Below are 16,298 nucleotides of genomic sequence, written 5' to 3'. Positions count from 1 at the left end.
ATCATTCATGAGAAATGAATTTTCAGTACAAGAAGAAATGCCAGAAGTAGAAGATAATGAGGAAAATGACGGTGCTGAGCAGGGGGAGCCACAACCCCATCTGCCAGACGTTCCAGCACCATCACAAGGTCAAGATGATGGTGGATCTCCTCAGAATGTTCCAGAAGTTCGTAGATCTGAACGAGGTCGGATTCCATCGAGTAGATATCCAGAATCCGAGTACCTTCTACTTACTGAAGATGGAGAACCGGAGAGTTTTTCATGAAGCAGTAACTCATAAGGATAAAGAAAAATGGTTGCTCGCAATGCAGGATGAGATGGATTCTCTGCAGAAAAATTAAACTTATGAGATTGTAGAACTTCCACGCGGGAAGAAGGCACTGAAAAATAAATGGGTGTTCAAGCTGAAAAAGGATGGTAGTGGAAAAGTGGTGAAATACAAAGCACGACTTGTAGTCAAAGGATTCCAACAGAAGAAAGGGATTGATTTTGACGAGATATTTTCACCAGTAGTCAAGATGACTTCAATTAGAGTCATACTTGGATTGGTCGCAAGTATGAACTTGGAGCTTGAACAGATGGATGTAAAGACAGCTTTTCTTCATGGAGATTTACATGAAGAAATTTACATGGAGCAGCCAGAAGGTTTTGAGGTTTCAGGAGATAATCTCGTATGCAAGCTAAAGAAAAGTTTGTATGGTTTGAAGCAGGCACCTAGGCAGTGGTACAAGAAGTTTGACTCGTGCATGGTGAGTCACGGGTACAAGAAAACTGCAGCAGATGAGTGTGTCTACATTCAGAAGTTTTCTGAAGGAGATTTCGTTGCTCTTCTACTTTATGTAGACGATATTTTGATCGTAGGGAAAGACGTAACGAAGATCAACCAGCTGAAGAAGGAACTCTCTAAGTCTTTTGACATGAAAGACTTAGGACAGGCTCAACAGATTTTGGGAATGCAGATAACCCGAGATAGGAAGAATAAAAGGTTATGGCTATCTCAGGAGAAGTATATTGAACGAGTGCTTTCACGTTTCAATATGAACAATGCCAAACCTGTTAGCATTCCATTAGCTAACCATTTCAAGTTAAGCAAGAGTTCTTGTCCCTCATCCAAGGAAGAGATCGGGGAGATGTCTTCAGTACCATATTCTTCAGCAGTTGGAAGTTTGATGTATGCGATGGTGTGTACAAGGCCCGATATTGCTCATGCAGTGGGAACGGTGAGTCGTTTTCTCTCGAACCCCGGGAAAGAGCATTGGGATGCAGTAAAATGGATTCTCAGATATCTTAAAGGTACAAAGAATCTATGTCTTTGTTACGGGGGAGCTGATCCAATCTTGGAAGGCTATACAGATGCGGATATGGCCGGAGATCCTGATAGTAGGAAATCTACTTCAGGATTCATTTACACTTTTGCATGGGGAGCTGTTTCATGGCAGTCAAGACTACAAAGGTGTGTTGCATTATCCACAACTGAAGCAGAGTATATTGCTGCCGCAGAAGCTGGAAAAGAAATGTTGTGGTTAAAGCGTTATCTCCAAGAATTTGGAATCAAGCAAAAGGAGTACAAGGTACATTGTGACAGTCAGAGTGCTCTAGATTTGAGCAAGAACTCCATGTACCATTCCCGTACAAAACATATTGATATTCGCTATCATTGGATACGCGAGGTAATTAATCGACAGCTGTTGAGACTAGTGAAGATCCATACAAAGGAGAATCCTGCGGATATGTTAACAAAGGTGGTGACTCGAGAGAAGTTGGAGTTATGCAGAGACATAACTGGAATGTTCGTGGATTCGGCTGGAGGGGGAGAATTGAAAGTTTCCAGCCTACAATCTAGAAGCTCACCTTCTAGATGTTCAAAGTAGCCTTCTTTGAACACCATGTAGAAGAAGCAAAGATGAACACGATGACGGCCGCCCACCATCTCCGTTCACACCCTTCCACCTCCATAGAATTTTTACTATAAATAGAGGTGCAAACCTCAATTGTAAATCATCCCAAATCATTCAGAGAAGTGTAATCACAACCTAGAGAGTGTGTGTGAGCTTGAGAGTTTTTTTTAAGAGTTTTGTAATACTCTGTAAATCTATTCTTGTGAGTAATAGAGTTGTTTTTCTCTCAAATTTATATCTCCCAACGTCCAGGCGATCCCCTCTTCCTAACAATATATACTCTCTTGGCGTGGTTTTGTTGGAAGTGTTTTGTGGGAGGTTTGTAATCACTCGAAATGAAAAATATAATCTAGTTAACATGGCCAATCAATATTTCCCAGACAATAAACCATACCAGATCATTGCTTCGTATCTACAGAAAGAGTTTCAGAAAAGTTCCTTGTCATCATTCCAGAGAACCATGGATTCCATAAACATATTTGCAGCTTTAACACATGTTTGCTTACATTGCACTACAACCAATCACCGCCTCACAATGGCTGATGTCATCACTGAACTTAGAAAATCGCAGACATTGCACGTAAGCTGTAACCTTTTACTGTATATGACACTTAAAAACATGATTTGGGGTGTGTAAGTGTGTCACACTAACTAATGCTTAATTGATATGTATTGCAGCTAGGGGTTGAAGTTGTTTCTTTACAAGAAATCAAGTCTGCCACAAATTGTTTCAATAATCAAAATGTTATTGCGAAGGGATCGTCTGGTACAATTTACAAAGGAGAACTCACTCTTACTATGGGACTAAAAGTGTTTGCTGTAAAAAGGTTTGATGAGATTGATTGTTTTGGAGAAAATGCATTCTTAAAAAAGGTTACAATGTTTTCTCTTTGTGTGCATGATAACATCATGCCGCTTCGAGGCTTTTGTGAAGAAGATAATGAGAAAATCATTATTATGGAGCATGCGAGTAATGGAAGTCTTGATGGGCATATAAACAAATCTAGTCTCACATGGGGACTAAGACTCAAGATAGCTATTAGTGTTGCGAAAGGGCTATCTCATATTCATTCTTTGGATAATATTCAAAGCACATACCACGGTGACATTATAAAAACTAGCAAGATTCTACTTGATGGTGACTGGAAAGCATCAATCTTATATTTTGTTACATCTAAAGGTCATGACAGGCTAGGCTATCTTGATCCGTTACTTTTGTCAGATGGTGCAACAACAACAGGATCAGATTTTTATGCATTTGGAGTCGTTTTATTTCAGATATTATCTGGGAAGTTGGCAATAGAAAAGGCAGAAAAGTATCCACAAGATAAACTTCGAAAAATTATAAGCCGTGAACAAAAAAGTGATGCAGAATATGAATACGAAGATGAATATGAAGATGAGTACGAAGTTTTCCTTGGTTGGTTGGCAGTACGCTGCTACGAAGACCGCATACTAGAAGAGATCACCTTTCACGATCTTAAAACCCAAACAGAATCGATAAGTATATTTTCAGAAGTTGCCTACCTGTGCTTGAAAAAAGATCGTCCGAATATGGCTTGGGTGATATCTAAACTTGAGGAAGCTCTCAACATCCATGTAAGTTTATTGGTAGGATAAATCAAAAGTTGAACAAAGGAGAACCACTAAGACTAGCCCTTATGGGCGTTATTTTCACCAAATGCCTCACATATGGCACATTTTTTACTTAGGTGGTTGTTTGGAAAAACAAAAAAAAACAGGCCTTTTATTGTTGTCAAAAATGGGGGCGTTGGGCACTTTTGCAACGGAGAAAAATCAAGTCGTTAAATACATTATATTATTGTTATTTTACCCTTTTCCACTCTATTGTCATTTATATTTTGTCATATCATCCAAAACCTCTAAAATAGCTCTCACCTAATACCACTGTTGTAAACGGCGTCCGTTGTGACGCCCGTTGCGGCGTTTTGGTGACTAAAACGTTTCGACCCCGTCCTGTTTTCTTATAAGCCTGTAAACAGTCAAAAGTCAGGTCAAATGCAGAAAAAATTGAGTCAACGCCGGTCAAAAGTCAGAAATTCTGTTAAAATCGGTCATAAGTCAGTCAAATCAATAAAAATTGACTTATTTTAGTATTTCATTTTGTATTATATTAACGCTAATAGCAATTATATGTACAAACTTGTCAACGAAGGTTTTTTAGCTCTATAATATGTGTAAATATATATTTATATATATAAAAGTCAACATCCGTTTCGACCTCGTCTCGACCCCGTTTATTCCGTTGCGACGTTTTGAAGTCGCTACCGTTTCGGCTCCGTCTCGCGTCTTTTTCAACCTTGCCTAATACACACCATCAAATAAATGACCATGTCACGTCAGGGTCGTCCCATCTCAACTCCCCCCAAAAACTCTAAAATGTCTCCAAGTCACAGTCATTGTAATGAATAGTCTAACCGCAATAACTGAACTTGAATACGTTTGGCGGGGTAGGGAAATAAACAAATTTTTTTTTCCGAAGGGTGAGGCGAATTGATTAAAATATAGATATAACTAAATTTATTAAGAAAATACACTATAACACCACCCACTTTGGGGTGAGGGCCCTCCAGTGGCGATTCTAGGATGAAATCTCATTGGGGTCCCAAATTTTTTTTTGAAACTAATTATATTTAAATGGTACTTTAATGGTTGTTTACCTCTAAAAAAACACAAATTTTGAAATTATATGGATCCTATAGCTAAATTTAGTGGTGTCCTATACAATTTAAAGACTAGATAGTAAAAAAAATTCCATGATAGTGGGGTCATAGGACCCCACACCTCTATATATAGAATCGCCCTTGGGGCCCTCACTTGCCCCTTATGAGTTCCGCCCATGGCATATTCAATTACATGGCTATATGTTTTGGATCTCATATATGACATGATTTTTTTTTATTTGGTTAAAAGTATTCATCAATATCTCTATAGCTGGAAGGTCTGAATTGACATAATAACTGACATATAAACTTTTTTCTTGTGCATTCAGAATGAGTGGGAATGTGAGCAAAAATTGCGTGATTATGAGGATATATTGAAGATGTCCAAATATATGCCATCCAATAAAATCACCAAAAAGGAACTTTATGCTCGTCTTTGTTTAGGAATGTCCATTGACAATGGAAAAATGGTACGTAGTACTTGTATATTCTTATTTTTGTGTTACACTCTTATGTTTGAATTTAAATTTTAATTTTTAATGTACAAATCTCATACAACTAACTTTTAATATGTTTACTTTAAAGTAGGATTAAGGATCGTGGCTAAAATAATAAAGATAGGATAATGATTAAAACTTTTACGGCTTAATCGAAAACACAACCTTCTCGGTTGAACAAGAAAAAACCTTCACGGCTTTCTTTTATTTCACGTAAAATTAATATCAATAATAAAAAAAAAACTGAAAATAAATTTTACCCAAATGAAACAATAAAATAACTAACATAACTTCTTGTCTGACCACATTTATTATCAAGCCAATAATAATAGATATATTTAATTTAGGAGGCCCAAAAAACTCTTATAGTTCCACACTTGAAACTGGCCCCAATCTATACCCTTACATGCATCATCCTCCCTTCTTCAAGAAGACTCGTCCTCGAGTCTACAACACAAGAGGCTCTTCAACAATAGTAGAAACTGATAGTTTGAAAATACCAGATCCTATTACTTCCGTAACTTCTGGGCTGACCATTGGACCTGTTACGTGCAACGCAGTCACATGCTAATTACCCCAGATTTCATTGTCTATGCCCCTAAGACTTGCACTTTTGTAATCTTCTTCTTTTTTCAGACCATCCGCAGCCACCAGATTTAGTGAAGTCGGAGGCAGGATAAAACCTGAAGGTTGGTGACCCATGATCCCGTATATTTCTTCAAAAATCGAGTCAGTCTCACCAATGATTATTGATCCCGAAGGTGACCAGGTGAGATGTACTCCGTCCTCTTGTGCCTCTTCACCATCAGTATCATAGATGGGTTCGGAATCTTCATCTACAAGAGGTTTAGGATTATATTCCAGATTGAAAATTTAATCAACCTTCGTACCAATGGTCCGTAAGGGATCATCATGATGGTCCCGTCTGAATTCTCTCGGCGCATCAGCGAATGGATTCATATCTTCCCACCGGTCTTTTTTTGGTCCAAAGCATAGCGTTCATCATATTTATGATGTCTGCCCAACTCTAATATTGCTATCCTTCGTCGCAAACGCTCAATCTCTAACTCCCTAACTCGTTGCTGCAAACGAGCAATCTCACCATCACGAGGATCATTACCACCGCCTATCTCGGTGATTCTGTGATTTGATCTCCAGTAATACCGACCACCATGTTCTTGTTTAGCTATGCCTGGAATCTGATCACATAATGGGGATTAACGATCGTGGCTAAAATAATAAAGATAGGATAATGATTAAAACCTTCAGGGCTCAATCGAAAACACAACATTCTCGGTTGAACAAGAAAAACTTTCACGACTTTCTTTTATTTCACGTAGAATTAATATCAATAAAAAAAGTAGAAAATAAGTTTTACCCTAATGAAACAATAAAATAACTCAAACATATTGTAATCCAGCTCAGCCTTGACTTCCTGTCCACGTTCACCATCTGCTCCCCTTGACCACATTTATCATCAAGCCTAATAATAAAAGATATATTTAATTTAGGAGGCCAAAAATACTCATATATACTATCCTAGAGGAAGGATTGTCGTCTCACCTTCCTCATACCTCACACATGTGGAATTGGGCTTGTTGTTGTAGTCTAACACTTGAAACTGGGCCGCAATCTATATCCGTACATGCATCAAATACTGTACTGTATTATTTTACTTAAAAGATAGACTCAAACACGTCTTAAACAAACTCATGTCATAAACAGGTAATTTAGTAATTTTATAGGGTATTTTTGAATATTTTTACCTTGCTTTATATACCCTCGAGTTTTAGTTACTAGCGTTCTAGATCAAGTGATATAGCTATACCGTTTGAATATTTGTTTTATTATTTATCAGTGGGTTTCATTAAACAAGGATGGAAAGACGAATGAATTGATATCCGCTACAGAGTTTGAATACAAAAATCTTAGGATTCTCAAGTGGAGATCTGAAAAATCATCAAGGTTCGCACCTAGTTTATATATATATATATATATATATATATATATATATATATATATATATATAGTGGTAGGATCAAGAGGGAAGTAACCATTCGGGGGGAAGTGGGGGGAAGCAAAAACTTTTTTTTTTCTTTTCGTTTTTTGAAAAAACTTTATTCACGAACATTATAGATGAGATGAAAATATGAATATTTAGTAGAGACACTTTGTGATAAATGTTTTTATTTTGACGGGAAAACGCTCAAAGAAGTAATATATAACAATTATCGTGTTTTTCGAACGTATTTTGAGGTTTTAGCTATTGGGGTTTAGATATTAGGGTTTATAGGGTTTAGATATTAGGGTTTAGAAATTTAGGGTTTAGGGTTTAGATTTAGGGTTTAGATTTGGGATTTAGATTGAGTTTTTAACACGAACGGTTTAGAGTTTAGGGTTTAGGGTTTAGGGTTTGGTGTTTTGGGTTTATAGAATAAACCCAAAACACCAAACCCTAAACCCTAAACCCTAAACCCTAAACTCTAAATCGGGCTAAATTTTACTTAACAAAACATAAAGAAAAAAAACGTTCATATACTTCACGAACAATATTATCTTGAATGTTATTTTTGTCGATCGTTTTCCCGCCTAAATAATAACATTCATCACGAAGTGTCTCTTCTAAATGTTCATATTTTCGTGTGATCTTGATGCCGGAAAAAAAATTTTAAAAAAAAACAAAAAAAATAAAAAATTTGCTTCCCCCCACTTCCCCCCGATTGGTTACTTCCCCATTGATCCTGCCCCTATATATATATATATATATATATATATATATATATATATATATATATATATATATATATATATATATATATATATATATATATATATATATATATAGTGAAGTGATTTAATGAGAGCTATTTTAGGCTAGAGAACTATGAGAACTCGTTGGTCGAACAAAAAAGGGGATGGGCAAGAGAAATCACTTTCGTTCTATATTTCTGTTCTTGTCCTACATCTTGTTTCACATTATTGTTCTGCATTTTTCAGTGTTTTCTAACAATTTTTGTATGATTTTACAATTGAGGGTTTAGATTTAGTGCTTAACGCGAATGGTTTAGAGTTTAGGGTTTTGGATTTAGGAATCTAAACCCAAAACACTAAACCTTAAACTCCATATCGAGATAAATTTCGAAATAAGTCGTTGTTCTACACGTTTTTGTGTGAAGTCAAACAAAAATTGGGTTAGGTCGAACAAATTTGTCTCTTCGAACACATTTATGTTCTACAATTTTTTTGTTCTACACCTCTTGAAGTCAAAAGATTGCTTGAATTCGAACAAAAACCCAAAGAATTTGTTCGACCGCGTAGTTCTCATGGTTCCTTAGCATTTGGATGGATCCTCACCATATATAAATGTGGTCAAGGGGAAGTAAATTTCTTTTTCTTTGTTTTTTGTTTTTCGTTTTTTTAACTGATAACATTACTCATGATGCATGTTATGAGTTATTTCTTCGAGCGTTTTCCCACCAAAATAATAACATTTATCAAAAAGTGTATTTTTTAAATGTTCATATTTTCATGTGATCTTAATGTTTGAAAAAAAATTATAAAAAAAAAAAATTAAAATTACTTCTCCCTTCCCCCAAAAAAGTGTTTTCCCGTTGATTAGTTCACTATATATATATATATATATATATATATATATATATATATATATATATATATATATATATATATATAGGATCAATGGGGCAGGATCAATGGGGAAGTAACCATTCGGGGGGAAGCAAAATTTTTTTTTTTCTTCGTTTTTTGGAATTTTTTTTTCCGGCATAAAGATCACACGAAAATATGAACATTTAGAGGAGACACTTCGTCATGAATGTTATTATTTAGGCGGAAAAACGATCGACAAAAATAACATTCAAGATAATATTGTTCGTGAAAAATATGAACGTTTTTTTTCATGTTTTGTGAAGTAAAATTTAGCCCGATTTAGAGTTTAGGGTTTAGGGTTTAGGGTTTGGTGTTTTGGGTTTATTCCATAAACCCAAAACACCAAACCCTAAACCCGAAACCCGAAACCCTAAACTCTAAACCGTTCGTGTTAAAAACTCAATCTAAATCCTAAATCTAAACCCTAAACCATAAATTTCTAAACCCTAATATCTAAACCCTATAAAACCTAATATCTAAACCCTAATATCTAAAACCCAATAGCTAAAACCTCAACATACACTCGAAAAACACGATAATTGTTATATATTACTTCTTCGAGCGTTTTCCCGCCAAAATAAAAACATTTAACACAAAGTGTCTTTATTAAATGTTCATATTTTCATCCAATCTATAATGTTTGTGAACAAAGTTTTTTCAAAAAACGAAAAAAAAAAGAAAAGTTTTTGCTTCCCCCGCTTCCCCCCGATTGGTTACTTCCCTCTTGATCCTACCACTATATATATATATATATATATATATATATATATATATATATATATATATATATATATATATATATATATTTTAGTAAATATACATTCGAATTTTATATAATAAATATGTTTGCATACAAAAAATGCATCTGAATGTCATCTAATGGATGTGTTTGCATCCAAATGTCATTCTATGTATGTGTTTGTATCCGACTATGTGGTTGATATTTATTCTACCAAAACCAGAATGTTTTTTACCATGATTGCACATATATACGGATATGCTTGTGTATATTCTTGTACGTACATGAGCATTACTGATATACATATATGCAGGGTCACTCAAATTACTATTGAGAATAGAATGATAACTGGTACTTGCAGGTTCTCAAAGGTTGCAAAGATTTCAGAGACGTCAGATCTCAACATCAAAATTCAGATAAAAACTAAGTTTTTATCTGAAGGGGTCATTTATGGGGCTTACTTAGTGTTCAAATTTTGTGATTCACGAATGGTTTCAAGTGACACATATGTGAACCTAAAATATAAAACATCAACGGGATCCTATAATTCATATATTGCAAAGGGAAGAGATGATGCGTGGAAGATGATTGAATTATGTAAATTTGAGGATCATAGTCAAATTATTGATTTTGAGGTTCAGCTAAAGAGATTTCATGGCCATTCTTGTGGAAGCGGTCCCATTTTTATAGAAGGCATCGAGTTTCAACCCATCGATGATGTAAGTATTACATTACATGCATCTACATACCATACATTATTTGTTCTTGTAGTCACAAGTTTTGAAGATCTCATATGCTTTGTGCAGAATTGATAACAGACTTCGTCAATTGTAAAATCTTTCAATTTCCATCCTTTAACAACATCCAGGTTCGTTTTGTTTTTATGAGTTGATCAATAAAATTAGTATATATATATATATATATAGATTTAATCGAGAGGAAAGCACTTTTTTGGGGGGAAGTAATTTTTTTTCGTTTTTTGAAAAAACTTTGTTCACGAACATTATAGATTAGATGAAAATATGAACATTTAAAAAAGACACTTTGTGATGAATGTCATTATTTTGGCGGGAAAACGCTCGAAGAAAAAAATAAAAACATTCAATGCATTGAATGTTTTGCTGCTGAGTTTTTTTTAAGGGGTTAAAAATTAGGGTTTGGAAATTAGGGTTTAGAAATTAGGGGGTTATAAATTAGGGTTTAGCTATTAGGGTTTAGAAATTAGGGTTTTGGGTTTAGAAATTAGGGTTTAGGGTTTAGATTGAATATTTTAACACGAACGGTTTAGAGTTTAGGGTTTAGGGTTGAGGGTTTACGGAGTAAACCCGAAAACCCAAAACCCAAAACCCTAAACCTTAAACCCTAAACTCTAAATCGGGCTAAATTCGAAAAAAAAACACTTCACACAAGATGAAAACAAAACGATGCAAATAAACTCAGCAGCAAAACATTCAATGCATTGAATGTTTTAATTTTTTTATTCGAGCGTTTTCCCGCCTAAATAATGACATTTATCACAAAGTGTCTTTTTTAAATGTTCATATTTTCATCTAATCTATAATGTTCGTGAACAAAGTTTTATCAAAAAACGAAAAAATGAAAAAAAAATAATTTGCTTCCCCCTTTCCCCCTAAAAAGTGCTTCCCTCTTGATTATGACCCTATATATATATATATATATATATATATATATATATATATATATATATATATATATATATATATATATATATATATATATATATATATATATATATATATAGCCAAAAGTTCAAACGAGAACCATAAAAAAGGCGAGAACTGCGAAAACTTTTGATTTATAAAGATTTTCACATGTAACTAGATTGAATCACACATAAACCTTGATGAAGAGTATGAATGAACATAAAATAGTTGAAAAACACTTATATTTTACCTATATAATTAAATATATAGTTTCTCATTCCCATGTGCATATTTCTTTCTCAACATGTGAACAGTTCCATATAATTAACAATTTAACATGTAATTTGAGCTAAAGAACATATGTTTGTTAATGATATGTGCATTAATTAACGTTTTCATGCAATTTGTTGTATTCAAACTCATAAAAACGATTAAATTAAATAGTTCTCGCAATTCTCACCTTTTTAGTGGTTCTCATTTGAACCTGCCCCTATATATATATATATATATATATATATATATATATATATATATATATATATATATATATATATATATATATATATATATATATATTAATTGTGTTTTAATCAAGAAAGAAACACTTTAATGGGGGGAAGACGCTCGAAGAAATAAATGATAACATGCATCATGAGTAATGTTTTTAATTAAAGTTTTTTTAAGGGTTTAGAAATTAGGGTTTAGGGTTTGGATTGAACTTTTAATACAAACGGTTTAGAGTTTAGGGTTTTGAGTTTTAGGTTTTGGGTTTAGTCACTAAACCCTTAACCCTAAACTCTAAATCGGACTAAATTTTGAAAAAAAAAACTTCACATAAGACGAAAAAACGATGAAAAAAAGCTCTACTTAAAACATTACTCATGATGTATGTTATCGTTTATTTCTTCGAGCGTTTTACCTCGCTGATATGGCCAAAACAGGCGGTTTTATTTGTGCGGTGTCGTTAGGTCGCAACACGTCAGAATCAGTCATCAAAAAAGGGGGTAATGGTTTTACATGTATATTTAGCGGGGCCTAAATTGTACTACTCCTTATTATGAGTAAGGGAAGTATGACCTAAGGTCGTATTTTTAAGATATCAGTATAATCGAACCTATATTTAAAGCTTAAGATAATTCTAAGGTGAAGGAGTAGTGGTTTGTTACCTAATTTTGGGTTTTTCTAGTTTATAAGACAAATAAAGTAAATGCAATAAAATTTGTAATTCAGATAAGGTTAAAACAAGCGCATACTATGATTTCACCAGTTACTTTGCCGAGATTACGGAATGCTGGCTCATGAATAGGTAGGGACCTTGTATTCATTACACTGGTCCTAAACGCCCCTGTCGTAAGACATGTCACTGGGTAATGCGATAAGCTTGAAGATTCTGAATAGACAATAACGTCCCTTACCCCCGACGTCCGTGCAGTCTGACTACAGGCATACACGTTCAGACGGCTCATCCAATTGAGTGACTCGGTTGGGTGACGTATCAACATTTCACAAAGGTCTAAACTTTCTTAAGCATAATAGAATACAGGGTTTGCCGTATCCGAGAGACGTGATGTGTTTCGATGCTTTCGTTAATGATTGGGTTTAAAAGGTAGTTAGACCCTTAAAAGAGTTCAACCATAAAGAACACCATGGCCAAGTCAAGTTTGACTTCCATGAACACGTTCGGTTATCCTAACGGTCCAATCCTTTATGTGTTTAAACAAACAGTTCCTTAATTAACTAAGAATCCCTCAAACGAGGTGCAATGCTTGAGACCACTTTATGGTGAAGTGTACTAAACAGCACTGACCGGGTTCCATGGCCTTACTTAGCAGAGGTAGAGCTTACAACAACCGTTGTGCTTCAGCATACATTTACGAAGTTTATATGCTTGGTGACTACACTAGCATGGTCTAGGACCGACAATGTACTAAGGGTCTAGTTAGATGTTTCACTACGAAAGAGTTCTCAGTCGGAATCCAAGTCTTGGTAGACTTACTACAACTGGTGTGCCTCAGTCGAACATACGTTGTATCCGATAGACTTCTCTTACCAAGAGGTGACACATATAGTGTACTATGAATCGGGGTTCGCGACTTTCCAATAACAGAGCCAATAACTACGTTCTATTAGTTGGAAAAGCGATTGAGTTTAAAGCATAATCGGAAAGCATCTCGACAACATACACACACCATAATATTATTTCGGCATTATAACTGACTACATTATAACGTACACTAAAGATAATTACCCGCTAATCATGGCAACAACATCACAAAGCATAATAATGGAAGGCATTATATAAAGATAAAGGATAGAAGTACCAGTAGATTAAACGAGTTCCGAATACAAAAGTGACAATTTCAAACTCCAGACCGCTCCTAATACAATCTTCGGCGTTCTTCTCCGGGTACTAGATTTCTCGCACGGAGTCGAAGACCTTGAAAGTATGACTATTATTGTAGAAAGAGAGATAAAGAAGTGAATTGAAGTGTGTGTAAAAATAGATGACAAAGACCCTTTAAATAGGAGTAAAATTTGCCTGCAAACGGATGGCAGACCGTTTAGCAGGCCGTTTGGCAGGGGCCGTTTGACCAGGCCACCCGTTTCTTGTGCCCGTTTGCATTGACCGTGTGGCAAGCCGTTTCCCATTGTGGCAAGCCGTTTGGCAGGCCGTTTGGCTTACCCTTGTTTGCTGAATTCACTGGATCGTAACTTGATTTCTTGTCTTTCATCGCTTTCGCTCTAGAATCTTCGTTTTAGCTCCGATTCTCTTGATTCTTTTTGCACCGTCTTCGTAATCACTTGATCTTCAATTTTAACTGACTAAGTGGGTATTTTGCCAATAAATCTTGGAACTTTATTGTTTTTGGGCCTTAATACCGGGGTGAAAACGTGACTTTTTAGCCGATATCACTCGCACTTTTGAGATATCAAGCGCCCACGATCTCCAGTGAGATCTGAGATCGATGAGGTGTTGGTAGCCGTTTTTGTTTGATGTCGTCTCCCTTGCTCCCTTTCCAAAGCCAGATCCAAGAGCGTCGGAGTTTTGTCTTCGACATATTTTTGCTGGAATTGTTGTCGGCCCTTCTGTTTAGGGTGATTTCCCGTTTCTTTCTATTTACTCCTGTGAGTTTTTGCCAGAGTTATCGTCGGTGAGTTGTCGTCAGTTTATTAGTTCCTTTTAAAAAGGGCGTCTTATATTCTCTGGGTTCGGTTCAGCTTATCGTTGGCGGCTCTCTACGGTGGCCGGAGTTCCCTGCCGGAATTTCAGATGCTGGTGGGTGTTGGTCGTTTTTAGGGTGGTTTTGTTCATTAGTTTAACGAGTTGCCTTCGTTTCGCTCCATCCTCCCCGTCGTTGTTCCGGTTCGGGTTGGAGCTCTGTTGTTTCCGTTGTTGTCGTTTTGTCGATTTCTAAAAATGAGGTTTTCGGGTTAGGTCTCTAGGGTTTTATGACTGCCCATACAGTGGTTTAGTCTGTATGTTTGTTGGGGTTCTTCGTCAGTTTGGTGATCTCAGGGCGGGTGTTCTTGGGTTCCCCGGTGGACGGAGCTTGCTGGTTTGTTGATCATTGGGTACCGCTCTTTGTGATGGGGTGGTGAGTCGGGAGGTCTATTCTAAGCTTGGTCGGGCTTGGGGGTAGTATATCGATAGGTCTAGATCTCTCCGTGATGTAATGGTTATTATCTTCAATTTGGTGTACTCTTGCACCTTTCAATTTGTATTGGTTAGGGTCTTCAATTTGTATCGCTTATTGCGCCGGTCATCTCTAACTCTTAAAAGTTATAGAGATAGTCCTTGTGGTTTAATAATTGTCCGACACTAGTCCATAAATAAACTTTTGTTATCGTGGTCTGTTAAAAGATGCCATGTGCCTGGCACATAATGGGCATTTACGCCATTCAACTAATCAGTTGCTACAAATTAACCCACAATTGTTCCAAAACTGATTAGGAGATTCGGGTTTTTTTTTTTTTTTTTTTTTTTTTTTTTTTTTTTTTTTTGTCATCACTGCTACGAGATAAGAGTTATTTTATCATTGTTGCTGCTACCTTCAATTATTGGCTTCTTGTTATCATCGTTGCTACCTTCTATTCTAGGGTTCTTCTTTTCCTTTATGATTTTTTCAATTCAACCATATTTTAGCTAATTAAGTCGAAATGATTAAGTGTTTTTGTGGAAGAAATGCTAGGCTGATCATTTTATACAAGTCATTAAGAATTAATATGTTCTTGTTGATTGTTTATACAATAATTTTTTACAATTTTTCAGGGTGCAATATGCACATAATTTCGTGGGGTGAATCAAGTAATGTGTAACTGTTCGAATGAGATCATACCTGGATAGTTGCGAGCTAAGAACAAGCTTGAGGTCAAGGTTAAAGTGAAAGAAGCTCAAAATAATAGAAGACTAAGGATTAGTTTGTCGATTTCTTTATTTGTAATTTTGTTGTTTATTATAATTTTTTCCCTAAAATAATCTGTGTTCAAAATTGGAATGAAGTAGCTGTATTGGAGGTAACAAGTAATATGGAAGTTTTTGTAATATTGTCAAAAATAGAATACGATATGTTTCATGTTTTGCAATATGTAGCATTTGACAGTGTGTGTACATGAATGGCAAAAATGCAGTTGCTATACAGCAGTTTGTAATATGCAGAAAAGTTTTGCAAACTGCACAAAAGTTTATTATATCGAAATCATCTACACTTTGTGATATGATAAGGAGGAAAGTTGTATAATGCAGTTTAGTGTATCAATATCATCTGCAATTTGTAAAATGCAGTTTAGTGATTCGTGTAAAATGCAGTTTAGTGTATCGAAAGTTTAGTGTAAAATGCAGTTTGTAAAGTTTAGTGTTTCCTGTTTTGTGTACAGTTTGCAATGCAGTTTAGTGTATCAATATCATCTACAATTTGTAAAATGCAGTTGTTTAGTGATTCGTGTAAAATGCAGTTTAGTGTATCGAAAGTTTAGTGTAAAATGCAGTTTGTAAAGTTTAGTGTTTCATGTTTTGTGTAGTGAATAGTAGTACAGCAGCTTCACATGTTTAAATTTGTATCATGTATCATGTTTTGTGATGTGTATAGAAATAGAATACTAGTACAGCAGTTTGACCTACTTATAAACATGTAGTGACCCATTTGACCAAC

At 35.3% G+C, this 16,298-nt stretch overlaps 1 protein-coding gene across 6 annotated transcripts; it reads left to right on the top strand.

Moving 5' to 3' along the window:
* The first annotated feature begins 2,176 nt into the window (after positions 1–2,176).
* Positions 2,177–15,839, top strand: LOC139840264 (probable serine/threonine-protein kinase PBL10). Of its 6 annotated transcripts, none has more exons than XM_071830514.1 (7): positions 2,177–2,478; positions 2,577–3,497; positions 4,912–5,052; positions 6,938–7,044; positions 9,798–10,203; positions 10,291–10,352; positions 15,419–15,836. In XM_071830514.1, the coding sequence occupies exons 1-6, from the start codon at positions 2,257–2,259 to the stop codon at positions 10,294–10,296; spliced, it is 1,803 nt and encodes a 600-aa protein (XP_071686615.1). In that variant the 5' UTR covers positions 2,177–2,256; the 3' UTR covers positions 10,297–10,352; positions 15,419–15,836. The 6 variants fall into 6 exon arrangements, with proteins under 6 accessions (XP_071686615.1, XP_071686616.1, XP_071686618.1 ...); XM_071830515.1 differs by having other exon boundaries at positions 9,846–10,203; positions 15,419–15,834; XM_071830519.1 differs by having other exon boundaries at positions 2,366–2,478; positions 2,581–3,497.
* The last annotated feature ends 459 nt before the right edge of the window (positions 15,840–16,298 follow it).

Source organism: Rutidosis leptorrhynchoides, chromosome 4 (genome assembly GCF_046630445.1).
Source record: "Rutidosis leptorrhynchoides isolate AG116_Rl617_1_P2 chromosome 4, CSIRO_AGI_Rlap_v1, whole genome shotgun sequence".
In the NCBI taxonomy this organism is placed as follows: Eukaryota; Viridiplantae; Streptophyta; class Magnoliopsida; order Asterales; family Asteraceae; genus Rutidosis; species Rutidosis leptorrhynchoides.
The sequence above is the reverse complement of the archived record's forward strand: the minus strand, read 5'-3'. Positions and strand labels throughout refer to the sequence as shown.